The 21,477-nt window shown below is 30.7% G+C and overlaps 1 protein-coding gene across 5 annotated transcripts in view; it reads left to right on the forward strand.

Annotated features, from left to right (window-relative positions):
- Positions 1–21,477, forward strand: part of ECT2 (epithelial cell transforming 2) — a 56,529-nt gene that overhangs the window by 21,446 nt on the left and 13,606 nt on the right. For all 5 annotated transcript variants that reach the window (XM_039865053.1, XM_039865051.1, XM_039865056.1 and 2 more), the window contains 7 exons: positions 1,254–1,373; positions 7,818–7,886; positions 10,192–10,302; positions 10,958–11,054; positions 12,590–12,671; positions 18,244–18,322; positions 18,491–18,610. In XM_039865053.1, coding sequence (XP_039720987.1) covers positions 1,254–1,373; positions 7,818–7,886; positions 10,192–10,302; positions 10,958–11,054; positions 12,590–12,671; positions 18,244–18,322; positions 18,491–18,610 — 678 coding nt within the window. The remainder of the gene's footprint in view (positions 1–1,253; positions 1,374–7,817; positions 7,887–10,191; positions 10,303–10,957; positions 11,055–12,589; positions 12,672–18,243; positions 18,323–18,490; positions 18,611–21,477) is intronic.

Consider the following 21,477-nt stretch of genomic DNA (forward strand, 5'->3'; position numbering starts at 1 on the left):
TTTTATTTTCTTCTATTGATCTTGTATGTTTCTTTCGTCATCAATACCACAAGAGTTTTGAGTACTGCATGCAGCTTTATAATAAGATGTCTATTTACCTTTCCATATACATTTTTAGAATCAGGTTTTCTTTATCTACAAAACGTCCTGGAATTTTGATAGGTCTTGGGTTAAATCCATAGTTTAATTTGGGGGATCTCCCTCATGATACTTATAACCTTCCACTTGGTATTACAATTCGATGTGTACACTTTATCTCCTCTTCCTTTAAAACAAAAATCCTCTTTAACCTGGTACAATATTAATTTATAATTGACATTCTTACTGTGTTGAGTGTTTCAATATAACCCTATGTCTTCATTTATTTAGGTCTTTGATTTTCTTGATCAGCAGCCTTAATTTTCAGCATCATGTACATGTTTTATTATAGTAAGTCCCCACTTAACATTGTTGATAGATTCTGCTACCTTAAGCAAAGCAACATATAACAAAACCAATTTTACTATTGACTGATATAAATAAGAGTTAAGTTCCTGTGGCATCTCATCAACATTATAATGAAACAACATTGAATGAAAGAATGTTATTCAAGAACTGGTTGTATATTTACACTTAAGTATTTTAATTTTTTATTGTACATGATACTTATAAAATTTTGGTTTCCGTTTGTACATTACTGGTACATAGAAATATGATTACTGTGTACATGTGCATATGTGTTTGTGCGCTAACCTTGTATCCTGTGACTTTGCTATAATCATACATTATTTCTAGGAGCTTATTTTCTTTTATTTTTTTAGATTGATACAAGCAACAACATGGATACAAATAGGTCAAATAGCGTCAAATCTAGTCTCCCCTAAACCAAGATTCTTTGCTACTACTTAATATCTCTATACTAAGTATATGTCTGGAAATAGCTGATTGCCTATTGCTTTTTTCCTTGGTAACTTGAATAAAAGTAGAAATTACTCTTGTATCGTACTAACAATTTTAATGATTTGTAGAACTGTGTGTGATGAACTTTTATTAGATCTGACATAACATTTTATTATGAGTATGTACATGTATACATAGATATATAAAACAAATAGGATAAAGTAGAAAATATGAGAAAGGTTTCAAATTTAGAGAGAAATATTAAATTTTTTTTTTCTTTTTCATCAACATCTTATCTTCCCTTAATTGCTGTCTGTATTACCTTCTTTTCTCTTCCCACAGTCTACCTAATTTTTTTTTTTTAAACCTTTTAGTTATTTCAAATACCATTAGAAGAGGAAGGACAACGTGGCGGGCCTATCCTTGCACCAGAAGAGATTAAGACTATTTTTGGTAGTATCCCAGATATCTTTGATGTACACACTAAGATAAAGGTAAATTTATATCTGTTTGGTTTATCGTAATTCTTTTTTCAATTGTGTATATTTATTATGATTTTTCAAGGTATTTCTGATTAGTTAAATAAGTTGTATCTAAAACTTACTCATTCCTTCGAATGATTTGTTCTTTGCTCAAGTGAATTATTAATGTTTGTTGTTTGCCTGTTTTTTTTTATTTTGATTAATCCTGAAAATAAGGAATTAAAGCCTTACAAATATTTTCTATAGAGACATGTGGCTGCTAGTACAGTTTTTCTACTGTTCCTCTTTCATTGTATGTTTTGGTTTGCTTTGGTTTGTTTGAAAACCTGTGAAGCTGGAAGGCACATAGAGATCATTTTACTCAATTTTCTATAATCAGATAAATGCTAAAATCATATAAGACAATACTATTCTCTTTTTAATGTTTTTAAAATGGATCCATGATTTGTAGTTATTAATCTTTCATAGTAAAAAAAATTTGGGGCAGGTTCAGCTGAACTCTTAAAAGTAGTTTAGTTTTATTTCCTCTTATTTTTTCTATGTGCTGCTGGAGCAAAATTAATCAGTTTTGTCCTCAAAACAACCCATATTCATGTTTATTACATATTCCAGTAAAATGATTAGTTTGAATTATAAAACATTTCAAATACATTAAATTACTTTGATTTTACTGCACATTACAAAAATATAAACAGTCTGCAAATTTATAAAAACGCAATTCATCAAGTGATTTATATTTTATCAAAATCCGTTACTATATTTCAGTTATTTTGAGATCTAAAGGGAACTCTGAAGGAATCTACTTTCTTTAAAAGCTTAACAAACTATAGAGTCTCAGGGTAGTTTATTTCCAATTAGGGTTCTGAATATTTTAAGAGGAAAGTATTTTTGGAATTTCTTTTTTGTTTCATAAGAAATACTGAGAGGCATAAAGGTAGAATGGGAAGGCAAGTAGGTGTTCTACAACTAATTTGTGTATCAATTTGAATTTGTGTTAATATTTAACCATTCTAGGAGTGCAAAATTCCCTTCTAATATAAAATGTCATGCTTTTTATGTGTACAAAATCATAAAATTAGAAAATCATGTTCACTGATTCATTGGAGCTTTGATGACGATTGTCACTGTCCTTAAGCTTCTTCTGAAAAGTTGGATTACCCGTATTTCAACTACTATGTGTTTTTTAGCTAATTTCAGGTTTGTCATATGTTTAAAAATTACAGAGCCTGTGTTTTTTTCTACCATGGAACCAATAGATACTGTCAAACATTTATAAAATCAGGAAAAAAGGAAAAAGGAGTTGAAAATACCCATAACCCCATCACCCAAATACCCCTAAAATTTTGTTGTATGTTCTTTGTTTTTTATACATAATAGGTTTTTCTTCTCTTTTTTTTTTTTTTAAATGTAGCCAGCCATCTTTCAAGTCTAGCTACTTAGACAACACTCTTAGTATATTATGAATAAACCCTGTAAATATGTCTTACAATTATATGGTTTTTCACATCATTTTATTAATATGATATTCCCGAAAAGCACTTGTGTCTGTACAACTAATTGACACTTGAACAGTGTGGGGGTTAGAGGTACCAACCCCAGTGCAGTTGAAAATTTGCATGTAATTTTTGACTCCCCAAGAACTATAGTCATCCCTTAGTATCCGAAGGGGATTGGTTCCAGGACCTCCCTGCTCTATGGATACCAAAATGTGGGAGTACTAAAGTCCCTTTGTAAAATGGCTGAGAACAATGTATTCAGTTGGCCTTTTGCATCCACCAATTCTCAGCCATGATGCTTGAAAAATTCTGCTTTTGAGAGTGGTTGGTTGAATCCGCTGATGCAAACCTGGAGATATGGAGGGCTGACTGTATATTTATTGAAAAAAAATCTGCATATAAGTGGACTTGTTTAGGGGATTTTGATTAGATACGGAGTTCAAACCTGTGTTCAAAGGTCAACTATATTTTGTAGTATTGCATAGTGGTTATGGATATGGACTTTTGAATTAAGCAGATTTGGGTTTGAAGTGCTTCAGTTTTGTTAGCTGTAAAATGGGGATAGTAGTATCTGATGCATGAGTGGTTGTAAAATTTATTTTACTTTTTATCTTTTATCTATTTATAAGTTACTAAGCATAGTACCTGACACTGACTATTTAATAAATAACAATAGCAATTATATTAATAATAGACTAAATTCAGAAGATGAATAATGTTCAGAAGTTTTGTGAAGGATTAAAACCATTTTTTTTTTACCCACTGTATTTACAACCACTGCGTCTGGCACTTAGATTTTTGTCAGTAATTGTTTGCTGAATGACTGATGATCATGCTACTTTTAAATGTCCAAATCAGGACTGGGACTCAGTGTATTTTCTCATCTAGATGTTTTGTGGACACCTTTCACCACCTCATTCTTAATTTGCCTCCAAGTTCTAGTTTGCTGATGATATTTAGATTGATGAGAATATTTGAGATTGTTATCAACATCTCTTGTTTCCTAAGTGTGATTAGGATTAACATTGGTCCTTGATGTATAAATGCCTACTTTTGTATGAAATGATAGTAAAACCAAAGAGAAAAGGAGGGATCGGAGGGAGTACTTTTTCTTTTTGTGTTTATTCTTAGTAAATTTACTCTGAATGTCAAGGTACCTTGTACTTGTTTCAGGAACAGGTGTATATTGGGGGAATTTGCTAATTTGGTGTATAGTGCAATTAGCTAGGTCAAAGAGAAACCCATCTTATATTAAAGTAGACGGTAACAGTACAGAGGGAATCTTAATGAAGAAGAAAAGAAGAAAGTAGCTTCCTAATCCCATCTGTTTATCACTCCCATCTGTTTAATCACTTCCTCTACTTTCCAACAGGCTTTAGGAGCTATGCTCTCTGTCTTAGAACTATAGAGTGTTCTTTTTGGATGACTAGGAGGTAAAGTTGGGAGAATCTTATGGAAAATTCCTAATATGTTATGGACAGGGAGAAGGGGCTGTGTCCCAGTGTCTGTCTTAAATTGGGTCAAGCATTTTCCCGTAGAAACAGTGTAAGAAATGTGGCACTGTGAATAATGCTTTTGGAGGCTCACCTGCCTGTCTAACTCTCTATTTCTAATGGAGAAGCTCTGTGGTATATAGCTCAAGTGGAATGACATAGAATCTGGTGTCAGACAAACCTAAGTTTGCATATTGGTTCACAACTGTGATTTGAGGCAAATTATTTTATCTCTCTAAGCATTAATTCCTCTGTTACTTAGTTTCTGAGCTAACAGTTAAGGCAGAAATCTTTATTTTATTCAATCAACCAGCATTGAGAATTAAAGGTTAACGAAACAGAGTAGACTATTTTTCAGAGTGCCTAGAGATTATTTTACTTTCTGGTAGCAATGTTCTTATATACGTATATAAAGCCATCCAGTAGTCTTTTTACACTTAAAAAAATATATCACTAGATTACATTGGCAGAGTTATAAGTTTTTTCTCTTTTGCATCACGGTTTTCCAAATATCCTCTTTACATTATATTAAATACATAGGAAAGTATAGCTAATTAATAATAGTTTATTGAGCACTATCTGTTAGGGATTCTTCTAAGTACTATACAAGTATTAACTAAATCCTTGATGAGATAGAAATCATTACCATCCTAATTTTTTAGAAGAGGAAATTTAGGCACTAATAGGTTAAGCAGCTGTAGAGCCAGTATTTAAAATTAGCTAGTTAGTGCCAGAATTCAGTATATTATATTGCCCCAAGGTTAGTTTTATTCATAGTCTTTTTCTTCTCCCTTTTGCTTCTTTCAAGTATAATTTTAAATAGTTAAATGTTAGTTCTTGACTTGTGGGCTGTTAAAGTATTCTTGATAAGAGTTAACTTTTATGTTGTCAGAAGTAATTTTTTTCCTTTTGAACTTTTCTGAATCTGCTGGTGTAGGAGAGTGGTTTGTAAATTATTTGGTCTTAGGATCCTTTTCATCCTTAAAAATTACTGAGGCACTGTTATGTGGGTTTAACTGTATTTGCAATTAAAACAAAATTTAAAAATATTTTTTAAGATGCATCATTTTTTAAATGGCTCTGAAGTACATTTTATGTCCTTAAATACATGATTCAGTGATTTTAATAACTTTGCTAATTGATGCAGCCGTCACCATAAATCCATTTTTGAACGTTTTCACCTCTCCCAGTAAGATCCTCTATGTCCATTTATAGTTAATCCCCATTTGGAGCCCTAGCTTTAGGCAACCACTAATCTACTTTATATGAATTTTCACATAAATACAAATATACAGTATAGGATGTCTTATGTCTGGCTTCTTTCACTTAACATATTTAAAAATTTCATCTATAATGTAGCATGTTTGTAGTTTGTTTCTTTGTATGGCCAAATAATAGTCCATTATGTGGTTTTGGCATATTTCTTTATTCAGTCACCAGTTGATGGAAATTTAGGTTGTTTTTCATTTTTGCCTATTATGAATAATACTGCTATGAGCATTGTGTGCAAATTTTGTGTAGGCATGCTTTCATTTCTCTTCAGTAGATACTTAAGAGTAGAATTGCTGGGTCATACTGATAGTTTATATTTAAGAATTTTGAGAAACTGCCAGGCTTTTACAGCATATTACATTCTCGCTAGTAATGTATGAGCTTCAGATTTCTCCACATTCTTGCCAATACTTTTTTTTTTAATAGCCATTCTAGGATGTAAAGTGGTATTTCATTATGCTTTTCCCTAATGATTAATGATGTTTAGTATCTTTTCATGTGCTTCTTAGCCATTTGTTTATTTAGTGGAATGTGTGCTTAGATCTGTTGCTCATTTTTCGATTAGGTTCTCTGTTTTATTGTTATGTAAGTGTTCTTTATAAATTCTAAGTACAAGTCTTTTATCAGCCATGTGTTTTGCAGTTATTCTCTCACAATCTATTGTTGCTTGTCTCTTTGTATTTTAATGGTAAAGTACAGAGTTTTTAATTTTAATGGAAGTACAGTTTATTCATTTTTTATTTTATGTACTGCCCTTTTGGGATTATATCTGAGAAAATTTTTGCCTAACCCAAGTTTTTGAAGTTTCTCCTCCTATATTTCCTTCTAAATGTTGTATTGCTTTAACTTTTACAATTGGATCTATAATACATTTTAAGTTAAGTTTTGGTTGAGGTGAGGGTTTAAGTTTTTACCTTTTTGTATGGGGATATCCAATTAAAAAACGTAAACACATTTATACATTAAATTAATAACTATATGGTAGCATAAATAACATTTTTTATGAAAAATAACTATTTTCCAAAACAGAAATAGTGAGAAGAGTGATGACGTTTTACATTTTTTTCAGTCCAGCTTAATAGAGGACTGTTTCTCATATCCGCTTATTCAGTCTATTGCAGTATCACGCATTATATAGCCTCTAGAAAAACTTGTATACTTGTGAGAGAATTAGAATGAAAAAGTCAAATAATACCTTAGTATTGTAATGAAAATAGTTTTAATTTCATGGATCCTACTAAAAAGATGTGTTGGGGGGTTTGTGGATGACACTTTGAGAACCTCTAGTATAAGGGGTTACTGATTAATTTCTATTTTAAAATCACTTTTGGAATTGCAGTTAGAGCATGTTATTTCATTATCTGATTTGTATCTTTTAACACTTTTAAATGTCATCTAAATTTTTACAAATATTTAAGATTTTTAGTATGACGATTGAGGGTTTTTATGGGATTAGCAAACTTTGGTTGATGAACCAAATCCAGCCAGTTTTGAATTTTGGTAAAGTTTTGCTTGTTTTGGTAAAGAAGGTTTTATTGAAACACAGCCACACTAAATCACTTATATGTTGTCTATGACTGCTTCTGTTCTACAAGGGCAGAGTTGAGTATTGTGACAGAAAACTGTATGGCCTTCAAGCCTTGAAATATTTACCATCTAGCCCTTTAAGTAAAGTTTGTTAACCCCTAGTACAGATTACAGTTTATAATGGCTGATGTTAAATAAGATCCTTCAGCATCTGGATCGAAAGTAGTTTCTATAATAAATAATGCCAGTCAGCTTTATAGTTAATAAGAAAAGATGTTGAACTACCACATTGTACTGGGAAGTTAGGTTTAGTCTTACTGACTTAACACTGTATTTTTAAAATATATATTTTTTAATGCCTACAGCACCTGATATTCCTAAGTGGTCTCCTATCTAACTACTAACCAGGCTCGACCCTGCTGAGCTTCTGAGATCAGACAAGATTGGGCACGTTTAGGGTGGCATGGCCATAGACTCTTAATTTTTAAAAGCTATCTTTCTCATAATTAAAAAGTTAATTCTTTGTTGAGAGAGAATGTGTTATTAGTTTTGCCCATCAAAATAAGGTGCTTCGTAAAGTAACTTCAAATGAATATCTTGAAAATATTAAAAGATGTTTAAGGGATTGTTAAATTCAATCTTAAATGTTTTAATTTGCTCTCTTTCAGGATGATCTTGAAGATCTTATTGTTAATTGGGATGAGAGCAAAAGCATTGGTGACATCTTTCTTAAATATGTAAGTATTTATTTTTTAAGTTCTCAGTAAAGTACCATCTTATCAAAGACTAGCAGGGAATGAAAGTTACTTGTTTAAATGTGAGAGCTTTTAAAACTGACATCGTTGTGTTTGTAAAATATGTGATTTAATACTTTCTTGATAGCCTGGGGTCATCATTAGGAATACTAATTGTTGTATTGTGCTATAATAGTTTTACTATATATCAGGTATTTGTCCTTCACAAATGGCCATAGATTAATAATTTTTTGAAATTTTCTATAATTTTTATTTTTCTTTTTGGTATTACGTTTTGCTCTCATTGTGTCCGCTCTGCATAAAAGCTTCTAATGAGCTGCTTAAATTCATTTTGAATAAGGTCCTGTGACTAGGACTGATAAATTTCTTTCAATCTCTTTAAATACTATTTTTAAGTTTTAGTACCTTGGGTTCTGGTGCATTTACTTTTATTTTCTGAGGCCTTCTAACTTTCATCCTTACCATATAGTCTCTTAGATGTTTTTTTTCAGGTTGAGAATTCCAGATATGCAGATTATTGTCACATTATTTTGATACCTATTAATTTCCTCAGTTAGCCAAGATATTTTTCCTTTTCTTATTTTCATTTTTAGGTTATATAATTGATCTTTTTATGGTGGTTTAGATTTATTAATAAATAATAACATTTTTAGGTTCTGCATAGATCAACTCTACTATATTCTGAACTTAGAGACTTTTTAAAAATTATGTAATTTTCAAGTATACAACATTATAACTAATCAACTGTATATAACAAAAAGTGATGGCCCCCGCAAAGTCTAGTTAATTATTTATCACCATGCAATTGACCCCTTTACCCCTTTTGCCCACTCTTAACCCCCTTCCATTTTGGTAACCACCAATCTGTTCTCTGTACCTATTAGTGTGTTTTTGTTTTATTTGTTCATTTGTTTTTGTTTTGTTTTTTAGATTCCACATGTGAACGAAATCATATGGTGTTTGTCTTTCTCTTTGTGACTTATTTCACTTAGCCTCATACCCTCAAGGTTCATTCATGTTTTTGCAAACGATAAGATTTACTTTTTTTTTTTTAATGGCTGAATAGTATTTACATATATATACCACATCTTTATCTGTTCATCCATTGATGGACGCTTGGTTGTTTCCATATCTTGGCTATTGTATGTAATGCTTCATGCAATGAAAGTGGGGACACATATATCTCTTTGAGTTAGTGTTTTCATATTCTTTGAATAAATACCCAGAAGTTGAATTGCTGAATTATTTGGTAGTTCTATTCTTAGTTTTTTGAGGATTTTCCATACTGTTTTCTATAGTGGTTACACCACTTTGTAATCCCACCAACAGTCTAAGGGTTCCTTTTTTTCCCACATCCTCACCAACAGTTGTTTCTTCTTGTCTTTTTGATAATAGTCATTCTAACAGGTGTGAGGTGGGATGTTATTGTGGCTTTGGTTTGCACCTCCCTAATAATTATTGATGTTGAACATCTTTTCATATGCCTGTTGACCACTTGTATGTCTACTTTGGGAAAATGTCTTAAGATCTTCTGCTCTTTTTTAAATCAGGTTTTTTGTTGTTGTTCAGTTATATGACTTCTTTATATATTTTAGATATTAACCCCTTATCGGATGTATGATTTGCAAATATCTTATGCCATTCAGTAGTTTGCCCTTTTGTTTCGATTATGGTTTCTTTCAGAAGCCTTTTAGTTTGATGTAGTCCCATTTGTTTATTTTTGCTTTTGTTTCCCTTGTCTTTGGAATCGGATCCACAAAAACATCTCTAAGACCAATGTGAAGGAGGTTAACCTATGTTTTCTTCTAGAAATTTTATGGTTGCAGGTCTCACCTTCAACTCTTTAATCCATTTTGTAATTTTTGTGTGTGGTGTAAGATAATGGACTAGTTTCAGTCTTTTACATGTGGTTGTCCAGTTTTCCCAACACCATTTATTGAAGAGACTCCTTTTTGCATTGTATTTGTTCTTGGCTCCTTTGTTGTAAATTAAATTTATAGAAGTTTTTAATCTTGCCATGTTTATATCAATACAATTAGCTTTATTAATATACTTCTGTTTCTTTCAGGTTTTAGGCTATGTATACCAATTGATGCATTTTGTTTAGCAGTCAACTCACTCATTACTGAGGTGTTTATAAAATAAATTTTTATATTTAACTTGAGAATAAACTTATTTTAAACTTTTACATTCACTATGTTAGATTGTGAGTATTGATTATTTGACTTTAAGTTTCATCATCTAGATGTGACATCATCTACATGTTAATTTTTTTTCTTCCTCCTAGTCAAAAGATTTAATAAAAACCTACCCTCCCTTTGTAAACTTCTTCGAAATGAGCAAGGAAACGATTATTAAATGTGAAAAACAGAAACCAAGATTTCATGCTTTTCTGAAGGTAATGTACATTTTTTCAAATAGAAATCTGAGAGTAATTTTTGAAAGAGTTTATTTAAAAAGTACACTTTTAGTAAAAATGTAAGAACACCTTAATGTTATCTGTTCACTTTAGTTGTATCTGAGAGTGGCAGTGATGTTTAACTTCAGAAGATTAGACATATTCAGTGGCAGGGTACAAGAGGCAGCTAAGTGAATAAAAATTGTGTGTGCGTGTGTGGTTTTAAAGTTTTACATGTTTTAGTTCTCAAACATCTAGAAATTTTCCAGAGGGAGTTCGTTTTGCCTTTAATGATTATTTTCCCTCTTACCAGTGCCTTTCTATGTTTATTCAATGGTATCAGCATAATTAATATTTTTAAATTGTTTTTTTCTTCTGAGTAGTATAGACTTAAGAGCAGCTTAAGGTGGATTATATAGTAGTGCGTAAAGGAACTCACTTTCTGTGTTAGATTTTAACCCTGGGCTTGCCAGGAGGTCATTTCAGTCATTGGAAGATTATTTAACCAGAGTAATCTCAGAGAACAACCGCCACCCCATTTCTCCTCTTAGTTCTTATGAGGGCACTAATGGTGTGGTATAACCTAATAAATTCAGAGTGTCTAATGTTTGCAGAAACCCTTATTTTAAGTTGTTCAATAAATTAATCCTTTCAGATAAACCAAGCTAAACCAGAATGTGGACGGCAAAGCCTTGTTGAACTTCTCATCCGACCAGTACAGAGGTTACCCAGTGTTGTGTTACTTTTGAATGGTACTTGTCTGATCTGTTTTCAAACTACTTTGGATGTTTGCACGAAACTGTTTTGTTATAAAAAATGTCTTTTCATTTTCATATTTTTCTTTGCTTTCAGCGTTAAAGTTTATATCTTTTATATAGAAAATACCTTTATGGATAATCTTAATCACTAGTGCCACAAAAATTTGGTCTGGCCTAAAATGCTTTATTTGTTCAGATATCAATTATATTGACTAATATTATGCTTTTTATGTCTCCACTAGAAGTCTCTTTACATTTCATGATGTGTCACTCATTCAAAATCAGTTTTACATCCACGTAAACATAATATTCACCCACAAAATCACAAGAGAATTCATGTCTTAAGTTATTTGGTTCTTTTCTGACTCTTAGTAAAGTTCTATATTCTTACATTGTGCAGAACACTCTTGAAACATGCATTTATTTACTCTAGAACTTAAACTACAGATATCAACAGAAGGAAGTTTTACAGCAGAGAGTTAATTTTTATGAATAAATTTTGCCTGCAGTAAACAACAAGCAGATGAATATGCCTTTACATTTAGCTGACTAAAGTAGTGAATATTTTAAGTATGAAAACTAAATTACGAACAAGAATGTCTATAATAAAGCGTTTTTATCCCCAAACATTAACTACAGTAATATATATAGCTGACAAGGAGGCTAATTTTGTGACTATTTAATCTATATTTTTCTTTAAAATATTTTGGTTAACATATGAGTTATAGTAGTAACTTGAAAGTTGATAATTTTTGTTCTTTTTAAATTTTTCTAATGTAGTTTAAAATTTTTAACTTACAAAATGATTTCCCTAGTCTTTAAAAGCTATCCTATTTTATAGATTATAAGGAGAATATATGAGCAAGCAAACTTTTAACTTTACAAAGCAGCATTTTGTTGTTGTTGTTGCTTATCTTCATTATTGTTTCATCAAGTACTTGTAGAAATCCATCAAATGTTTCTAAAATGAACTTGATTTCTAAGCCTTTCATGTATCATTCCACTTAAAAGGTTAGGTGGGCATAGTACTAGGAAACCATTAGGTGGAAGAGGGAACATTGTGAACAACCTGGACAAGAAAAGTCAAAGTGTAAGCATCCCAATTACCTATAACTATGCAAAACTTGATCTTAAGGACACCGAATGCTCTCTGTGATGGAGTCATAGGCCCCAGTAGGAAGTATAACATGTATAATAATGAGGACTACATGTTTTCATTCAGCACTATGGAGAGAATTTAAGGAATCTAGAAGTCCCCAAGCTTTACCAGAAGGGAATTAGGATAGCAGTGTAAGAAAATCTGTAGTACATATTCTCAAAGTTTAGACAATAAAAAATACATGGAAACCTGAACAAATATATAAGAAGAGAACTCTTAAGAGAATATTGCATAAATATTTTTTAAAGTAAAGATTAGATAATTGTCTTTAAAAATTATCAGCCTATATCTATTAAGATGGGCAGCATTTTTAAGTCTTAAATGGAAAACCACTGAATTTTTGTTAATCATGGGAAAAACGTCATTACAGATCTTAAGAAGCATACAGCTGAAGAAAATCCTGATAAAAGCACTCTAGAAAAAGCTATTGGATCCCTAAAGGAAGTAATGACGTAAGTGCATTATTTCAATTTTTTATTGTTTCTTAGATTTAGAATGGAATTGATAGAACAACTAGAGTCATAAATGGAGAGAAAAATATCAACAAATGTTTATAAAATATCTATTTTTCTAATAGTGTAGTTACACATTAAAATGATGAAAGAATTATTTTAAGAATACATTGATTAATCAAAAACATTTATTTCTAGAGGTAGTAAACTATTTCTTAGTAACAGTGATTTACAAATTTGAAATGTTTTAAATTTACTAACGGACATTTTCTTTGTATACCTCTAGTTGTAGCTTATTTTTGCCTTCATATTTACATAAACTACCCAAATGTAACTTGAGGAATTTGACCATGCTGAAATAAAAAGATTTATAATACCCTTTTCACTTTTACTTTTGACTTTTTTCTTTCTTATTTTGAATTTTAAGGAATTAAATTGTTGGAGTAGATTGGAGATGTATTGGAAGTATAAACTCAAATTGACTTGGGGAGCTTGATTTTAAACTTGGAGACATAGTTCTGATTAAAAATGATCCTTTCTAATGGTTATGATTAGAAAACTTTGTTGGTATTAATTGTTTTGCGTCATGGAGGGTGAGAACACTTGAACTTTTTAGACTTCAAATATGAACCTAGTTAATAGATTTAATTAAATGATTCCTGAGATTCCGTCAGGTGCTCCAACATGAGTTTCTTAAAATACTTGCAAAAGAGCTCTTAGCAAGGAACTTAACTAGCTGTAGAGTGGTGATCCAGCAGTAGAATAATGCTCAAGTTAGTGAATACCACTTTCTGTTCCTGCTGAAAGTTTTATGCCTGTTTTGCTTTTTGGTTATGTTTGCATTTTGGTTATGTTTGCATTTTATATGACCATCAGATAGCCTTCACGCTTTTGATTTGTTATTTTGGGGCCAGGATAATAGTTTTTTTCAAAATAATATGGTTTAACAAACTCTTGACACCCATTATTTACCTTGATCTTTCTTTTTAACAAACTCTTTGAAGTAGGCAGTCAGTGTTAACATTTTCAGGAAAGAAAAGCTGAGAGGTTGTTACTTGCCCAGTTTACCTGTTTAGTGTGTAGCGTACTCTACTACTATTATTTTGATGATAACTTTTGCTATTTGTTATTCATTTATAATATATTTTGGTAAACAAAGATTGTAAAGTAACGTAACTAGGGATTAGACTAGTCATTTGACCTCTTATCTCCTTTTAATAGCGTCAGGCTGGCTGCTGTAGATACAAGAAGCTAAGTTGATAAGACATTATTAAAGATTTCTTTCTTTTTCAACATTAATTAAGCTTCCTGAGAACTTAGAAATCTTTCTCATATATCCCTTTCCTAAATGGCTTGCTCATGGTGGATTTCCAATAGATGTTTAAATTATAGGAGTTGCTATTTTAATGTTGAATTGCGATGCTAGTTTATAAACCTTATTAAATTTGACTACTTCTGAATTCTTGAGATGCTTGAACATTTAGTCTAGGGATTAAGTGCTTATTATTGTTGATTGAATAATTGTTAGGTAAAGGAAATTATGAGACAGCACCAATTAACTAGTTCTTGCCATTTAAGCAAAACAAAAAACCCCAAAAATTGGGATCTAACACCATTAGTTACACATGCTTAATTTATAAACGTTGTTATAGATTTATGCTTCAGTAGTTTAGTTTTTTTTTGAACCAAACTATACATGTTTAAAATATAGTTTGAATAATTTTGGCATACATCTACTCCCACAAAACCATCAGCACCATCAAGACAAGGAACATTTTTATCTCCTCCAAAAGTTTACCCAAAACCTTTGGTAATATCTTTTCCTGCCTCTCCCTGTCCTGCCCATCTCAAGGCAACAACTGCTCATCTTTTTATCACTGTGATTTACATTTTCTAGGATTTTATCTAAATGGAATTAGACAGTACATTATCTTTTGTCAGTTTTTTTTTTTTTACCTTAGCATAATTATTTTGAGATTAGTCCTTATTCCTTGTATCAGTGGTTTATTCCTTTTTATTGTCTTCCATTGTATGAATGTACTACAATTCATCCATTCATGTGTTGGTGGACATTTTGATTGTTTCCAGTTTCTGGCTATTACAGATAAAGCTGCTGTGAACCTTCATGAATGAATCTTTGTATGGACAAATACTTTCATTTCTCTTGGATAAATAAATACCTCATAGTAGGAATGGCTAGGTCGTGTAACTTTTTAAAAGTTGCCTATTTCAAAAATGGTTATACTATTTTGCATTCCCAGTGGCTCCATATCCTTACCAACTCTCAGTATGTTCAGTTATTTTAATTTGTGAAATTCTAATAGATGTGTAGTGAGTGATACATTTCATTGTAGTTTTGACTTGCATTTTTCCCTAATGACAGGTAGTGTTTACCATTTTTTCATAGGCCTATTTGCCATTCGTATTATATTCTTTGGTGATATGTATGTTCGAATCTTTTGTCTACTTCTTCTGTTATTTGGGTTTTCTTACTTTGAATTTTGAGAGTTCTTTATGTATTCTGGTTAAACTTTCATCAACTTTGCAAATACTTTCTTATAGTCTGTGGCTTTTTTTAAAAAAGTTTTTTTTTCAAAAAACAGGAGTTCTAGATTTTTATGAAATCCAGTTTATCAATTTTTATAATTTTATCTAAGAAATCCTGATCTTGTTCTAACTCAGGGTAACAAATAATATCTGTTTTCTTCTAGAAGCTTTGTACTTTTTTAAATCATTAGGTGAAACTCATTTAGGTCTAATATTCAGTGTGACTTATTTTTTGTATAAGGGCAAGGTATGGATCAGTGTTCTTTTTTTGTTGTTGTTGAAAAGACCAGCTTTTCTCCACTGAATTGCTTTTGCAGTTTTGTTGAAAATCAGCTGACTATAAATGTGAGGGTTTATTTCTAGACTCAGTTTTATTTCATGGATCTGTATGTCTCTGATTATACTAATACCACACTATCTTTATTACCGTGCTTTGTATATTAAGTTTTAAAATTGGGAGGTGTGAGTCCTCCAACTTTATTCTTCTTTTCAAAATTGTTTTCACTATTTTGGGTCCCTTGAATTTGCATATTGGTTTTAGAATCAGCTTATCAGTTTCTGGTGGTGGGGAAGAACAGTGGGGAATTTGATAGGGATTTTATTGAATATGTATTCAGTTTGGGGAGTATTGTCATCTTAACAATAGTAAATTTTCTAATCCATGAACATTTATTTCCATATATTTAGTTCTTCTTTAATTTCTTAAACTGTGTTTTATAGTTTTCAAAGTATAAGTTTTGTATTATTTTTGTTAAACTTATTCTTGAATATTCTTTTTGATGCTATAGTAAGTGAAAGGGCTTTCCTAATTTCATTTTTGGATTGTTCACTGCTAGTGAATATAAAGACAATGGAATTTTATGTATTGTTCTTGTCTTATACTCTGCAACTTTGCTGAACTTGTTTTAGTTCTAATAACTTTTAGAGAATTCCTCAGGACTTTCTGTAAACAAAATTATGTCATCTGCAAATTGAGATAGTTCTTCTTCCTTTCCAATCTGGATATCTTTTATATCAATTTCTTGCCTAATTGCCCTGGCTAGAAACTATAACAATGTTAAACAAAAGTGGTGAGAGTGAACATCTTGCCTTTTCTTGTTGCTGATTTTAGGTGGAAAGCATTACCTTTCATTACTAAGTATGTGGTAGTTGTGGAATTTTTGTATATTCTCTTTATTAGGTTAAGGAAGTCCTCACTTATTCCTTGTTTTTTTTTTTTTTTTAAATCATAAAAAGGTGTCGGATTTTTGTTGAATGCTTTCTCTGTGGCTATTAAGGTGGTCATGTGGTTTTTGTCCTTTATTGGCATGGAATTATTACATTAATTGATTTTTGATTTTTAACTCAAGCATATATTCTGGGGTAAAACTCTCACTTGGTCATGGTGTATAATCCTTTTTATATGTTGCTGGGCTTAGTTTGCTAGTATTTTATTGAGGATTTTGGTGTCTGTATTCACAAAAGATGTTGGTGTTTTCTTGTAATGCCTTTGTCTGGCTTTGATGTTTCCTCCTCTTCTTTTTTTTGGAAGAATTTGTGAAGTATTGGTATTAATTCTTTAGGTCTTTGATCGAATTCATCAATGAAGTCATTTGGGCCTGGGTTTTTTATTGGGGAAAGTTTTAAAATTACTAATTGAATTTGTTGTTATATAACTATTCAGATTTTTTAATTTCTTCTTGAGTCAGTTTCTGTAGTTTGTGTCTTTCTAGAAATTTGTTCATTACATCTTAACTATCTAAGTTGCTGGCATATGTAGTTAGTTGTTCACAGTGTTTTTATATGATCCTTTTTATTTCTGTAAGGTGTCAGTAGTGATGTCTCATATTTTATTACTGATTTTAGTAATTTGAGTCTTTTTTTTTTTACGGTCAATCTAGCAGAGCTTTGTCACTTTTGTTGGTCTTTTCAAAGAACCATCTTCTGGTTTTGTCAATTTTTTGCTATTATTTTTGTATTCTCTATTTTATTAATTTTCACTCTAATCTTTATAATTTCCCTTTTTCTCCTTGCTTTAGATTTAATTTGCTCTCCCTGCCCCTTTCTTAAAGTAGAAGATTAAGTCATTGATTTAAGATCATTTTTTTTATTATGTTCATTTATAGCTATAAATTTCTCTTTAAGCATTGCTTTAGTTATATCCCATAAATTTTGGTATGCTGTGTTATTGTTTTTTTATCTCAACGTATTTTCAATTTCCATTGTGATTTCTTCTTGACTTGTTGATTTTTTTAGGAGTGTTATTTAATTACCACACATTTGTGAATTTTCAAAGTTTTCTTTTGTTATTTCTAATTTCATTCTACTGTTGTCAGAGAATATACTTTGTATTATTTCAGTTATCTCAAACTTTTTGAAGCTTATTATATGGCCTAACCTGGAGACTGCTACATGTACACTTGAGAAGAATGTATATTTTGCTGTTGTTGGGTGCTATATTTTCATCATTTTACTTTCAATCGATTTATGTCTTTGAATTTAAAGGCAGTATATGGTTGTCCAGCTTGCCTTATTTGTTTCCTGTCTCATAGGAATTGACTTTCAGTGTCTTGAGAAACCTTGTTTCTCTATATTTTGATGTTTTTTTAGTTGTTTCAGGCAGAAGGATATATCCTTTCCTTTTTATTCCATCTTGTCTGGAAGCTGTGTCTTAGTTTTTGTTTCAGTGAAATGATTAGCATGTGACTTGGAAATTACTTTAATAATGAACTTAGAACTGTTAACCTGAAGACCATACAGCTTTAATGTCTTTTAGAAAGTATATAGTGAGTATGGTAAAAACAAAAAAGAATATAGTAAGGATTATAGTAAAGCATACTAAACAGAGTTTTCTGAAAGGTCTGTGGCATTTTTTTTTAATGTAGTGGGATACTTTTAGGGAACCTATTAACTGATTCAGTTATAAGAATTAAGATAAACTCATGGGAAGGACTTTTATTGTGACATGAGATGTATTTGTATGGAGTTTTCATATTCTGTTGTTTTACAAGTTAAAGTTTTTCAAATAACCTTATGAATTTTTCAGGCATATTAATGAGGATAAGAGAAAAACTGAAGCCCAAAAGCAAATTTTTGATGTTGTTTATGAAGTAGATGGATGTCCGGTCAGTATTTGTTTTTGATGATTGTCGATTTATTTTCTTTCTTGTTATTTAGATTTTATAGTTTTTAATATAAACAGAATCTTGGTACCACTGTCTTTAAATTTATAACTTTAAAAAGTTATTTGCTCCTAAGTGATTTTTTTCTATTAATATTTTTAATCTATGCAGGCTAATCTTTTATCTTCTCACCGAAGCTTAATCCAACGCGTTGAAACAATTTCTCTAGGTGAGCACCCCTGTGACAGAGGAGAACAAGTAACTCTCTTTCTCTTCAATGACTGCCTGGAGGTAAAGTTGTACTTAATGTAATATAATAACATTGCTGATTTGTGTGACTTCTTTGAATATTTAAAACCGAGCTATAATTGAAGTATTATATATAAGTTTAAAGTAAAGTGAACTTAAACAATCGCACTTTTTTGATTGAGACCAATTGTTGGTTTACTACTATTAATAGAATGCTTTTAGAAGTCCTAATATTAAGAAGTTGGATAAATTTCCCTGACTTCAAATTTAAGTTATAATTAAAATTCAGTTTATTCCTATGGAAATAAATGCTTAAGTCAAGAATTTTAGGAACTTCTTGTTTCTATGCATATATGTAAAAGGTTTACAAAAAAATTATGCATTCATTTTGAAATTTAAGTAGATTTTTTTTCATCAAAGAAGTCAATATTTTGTGGAAGACAGATAAATTGATTATTTAATATTATAAATTATGATCTAATTTTTACTTAAGACAGCAGATTTCAGAGTGATTGGTCAGTATATCAGGTGGGGTTTAATGATTCTAATTCTAAATTTCTCATCTAAGTTAAATTTTTCCCTCATATTATTCCTACAGGCAAATTGAATTGTGTTTGTGTGTTTTTTTTAACCCTTTTCTTTAATTGTATTAATAGTGTATTTTTAAACAACTAAGCAGTCAAATGGGGGATATAAAAGAGTGTATTTTTCTTTCATCTCAGAAGATAAAACTGTTGGTTTTGATAAAAACAGATATTAACCAGAAGACTAATTTGACATATCTATTATTGAGTAACTTTCTGTTGCTTTCATTAAAGTGATTGATAAGTTTCTTTTTTCTTTTTTAAAAAAGTTTATACCTCTTTTTTCTTTTTCTACCTCTCATGCTGCCCTCTTGTATCATGTATATTATTATAAAATACCAGAGAATCTTAGAGAATAAGTCATGCACAGGCACCAAAAATTCACTTGTGTTAAATGCAAAGTTTTGTTGTGAAGTTAGTGGAAAATGATGTTTTCATTAGTTTAGTAATGTCACAAAACACAAAGGACAGTGAAAATACTATATGCAATTGACCATACCCTAACCTGAGAAATTTATAAAAAAAAATCATGAGACAGATAATTCTGAACTACTTGTCTCTCCCATAATAAGAACTTTAGGCTACTCTGCTTTTGAGAACATGGGCTAGTCAATTACCAGTCATATTTTTACCTCAATTCGCATTATCATGGTGTTTTACTGTTCACAGTTGGTAGATATTTCTATTTATTAGCTTCTATTAAAGCTTTTTTGGGTTTTTCCTGTTGAAGTCCCTAAGTCAACTGGCCCCATTTATCTAATAGGTTAGGTTTTCTATACTTTCCTACTAATCCATTCTGGTTTTTATTCCCCCTTAATCCTGAGAGAATTGTGACCAGCTTTAAATTTTTGATCTTACATCCCTTTCATATTCTGTGAAGTCTTCTATAACTGGCTCATTGACCTTCCTTCCACTTTAATTCTAACATTAAATTTGGACTTCAAGATTTATAATCCCAAACTCTTGTCCTTTAGCTTTTTTGTTTTAAGTATATAACAAACCTCTTAGCAAATTTGGAATGAAGAGTATGGTAAAAGTTAGAACATTAAAAATGTATACAGTCTATAGTGACAGCTCTTAAATATGACGTAACGTTTTACTGAAGCTGAACTAATTTGGTATTTAAGGGTATATTTTTTTTTATAGTTTTATCTGTATTTTTGGGTTTTTTACCTTGATTTACTAGCATTTGTGTCATTAAGAATATTAATACTTGTCATTGCTTTTTCTTTTTAAAAATGAACTTTAAAATTATTTATTTTGCTTAATCAAATTAATTCAAAAGTATATTCAAATATTACAGGGGAAATAATTATTAAGTGTATCATTTATTTTTACTATATTAATATAAATGAACTTTTAATATTTGATATGTAACACGTCAGTGTCATTTCTGCTTCAATGTGAATACGATACTGACTGCCTTTTGATCTTTTCTTATTAGTCAAGAAAAGGTAATAACTTTTCAGCCATACTTTGTCATATTTATGATGGTGACCAATCAATCTCAATTCATTAAGTAACTTAATCTAAATAATTTTGCGTGAATGACTTTCAGTTGATGATTATAACCACAAAAGAGATGTTCTTTTAACAAGGCAAAATAACATACTAAGATTTCATGGAAGTAAAAACAGTAAATTTAAAGACCTAATAAAATTCACAGAACTCAAGGACATCATGAATCACATGGTCCTTTCTGATTTTGCTGCCGGCTATTTTAGTGTAGTATTTATCCATCTCCTTCTTTTGCAAGAAGGTTAGGTAAAGTTATATCTGAACACAGCACTTTAAATTTAAATTTTATGCCATTTATTTAATGTATTGTTTAATTACCTTTTAATTTTCTTCTTTCTCAATAGTATAAAAATATGAGCAGCAGAACCATTTCTTTATTATTCTCCCCTTTATTCTCAGGATCTAAGATAATCATAAATTCTGCTTTGATATCAGTTATCTTTTGAGCCCAAGACAGAGGTCCCAGAGTAACTATTCCCCTTTCAGAACTCAAGAAGATTCCTTGGTTCTTTGATTATATTACTTCTCACAATGCTAAGTTCTTTCATATCTCTGGGATCTTTTGCATAGATCCTGCCCCTCCGCCTGTTTTTCTTGACTTTTGAGCTCTTCTCATAAATGTGAACATTTCTGCCAATTACATGCATGAATTTGTCACATGGTAACTCTGCTTCTTCTCAAATATGAATTCTGCAATGACTAATAGTCAGATGAGCTGCATATAGATTTATGTGATTAATGCCATTTTATTTTTAAGTAGTTGGTCTTTGTTTTTATTCATATTTCTTATAATGACTTTTCTCCCCC

Source organism: Pteropus medius, unplaced genomic scaffold (assembly GCF_902729225.1).
Source record: "Pteropus medius unplaced genomic scaffold, Ma_sr-lr_union100, whole genome shotgun sequence".
In the NCBI taxonomy this organism is placed as follows: Eukaryota; Metazoa; Chordata; class Mammalia; order Chiroptera; family Pteropodidae; genus Pteropus; species Pteropus medius.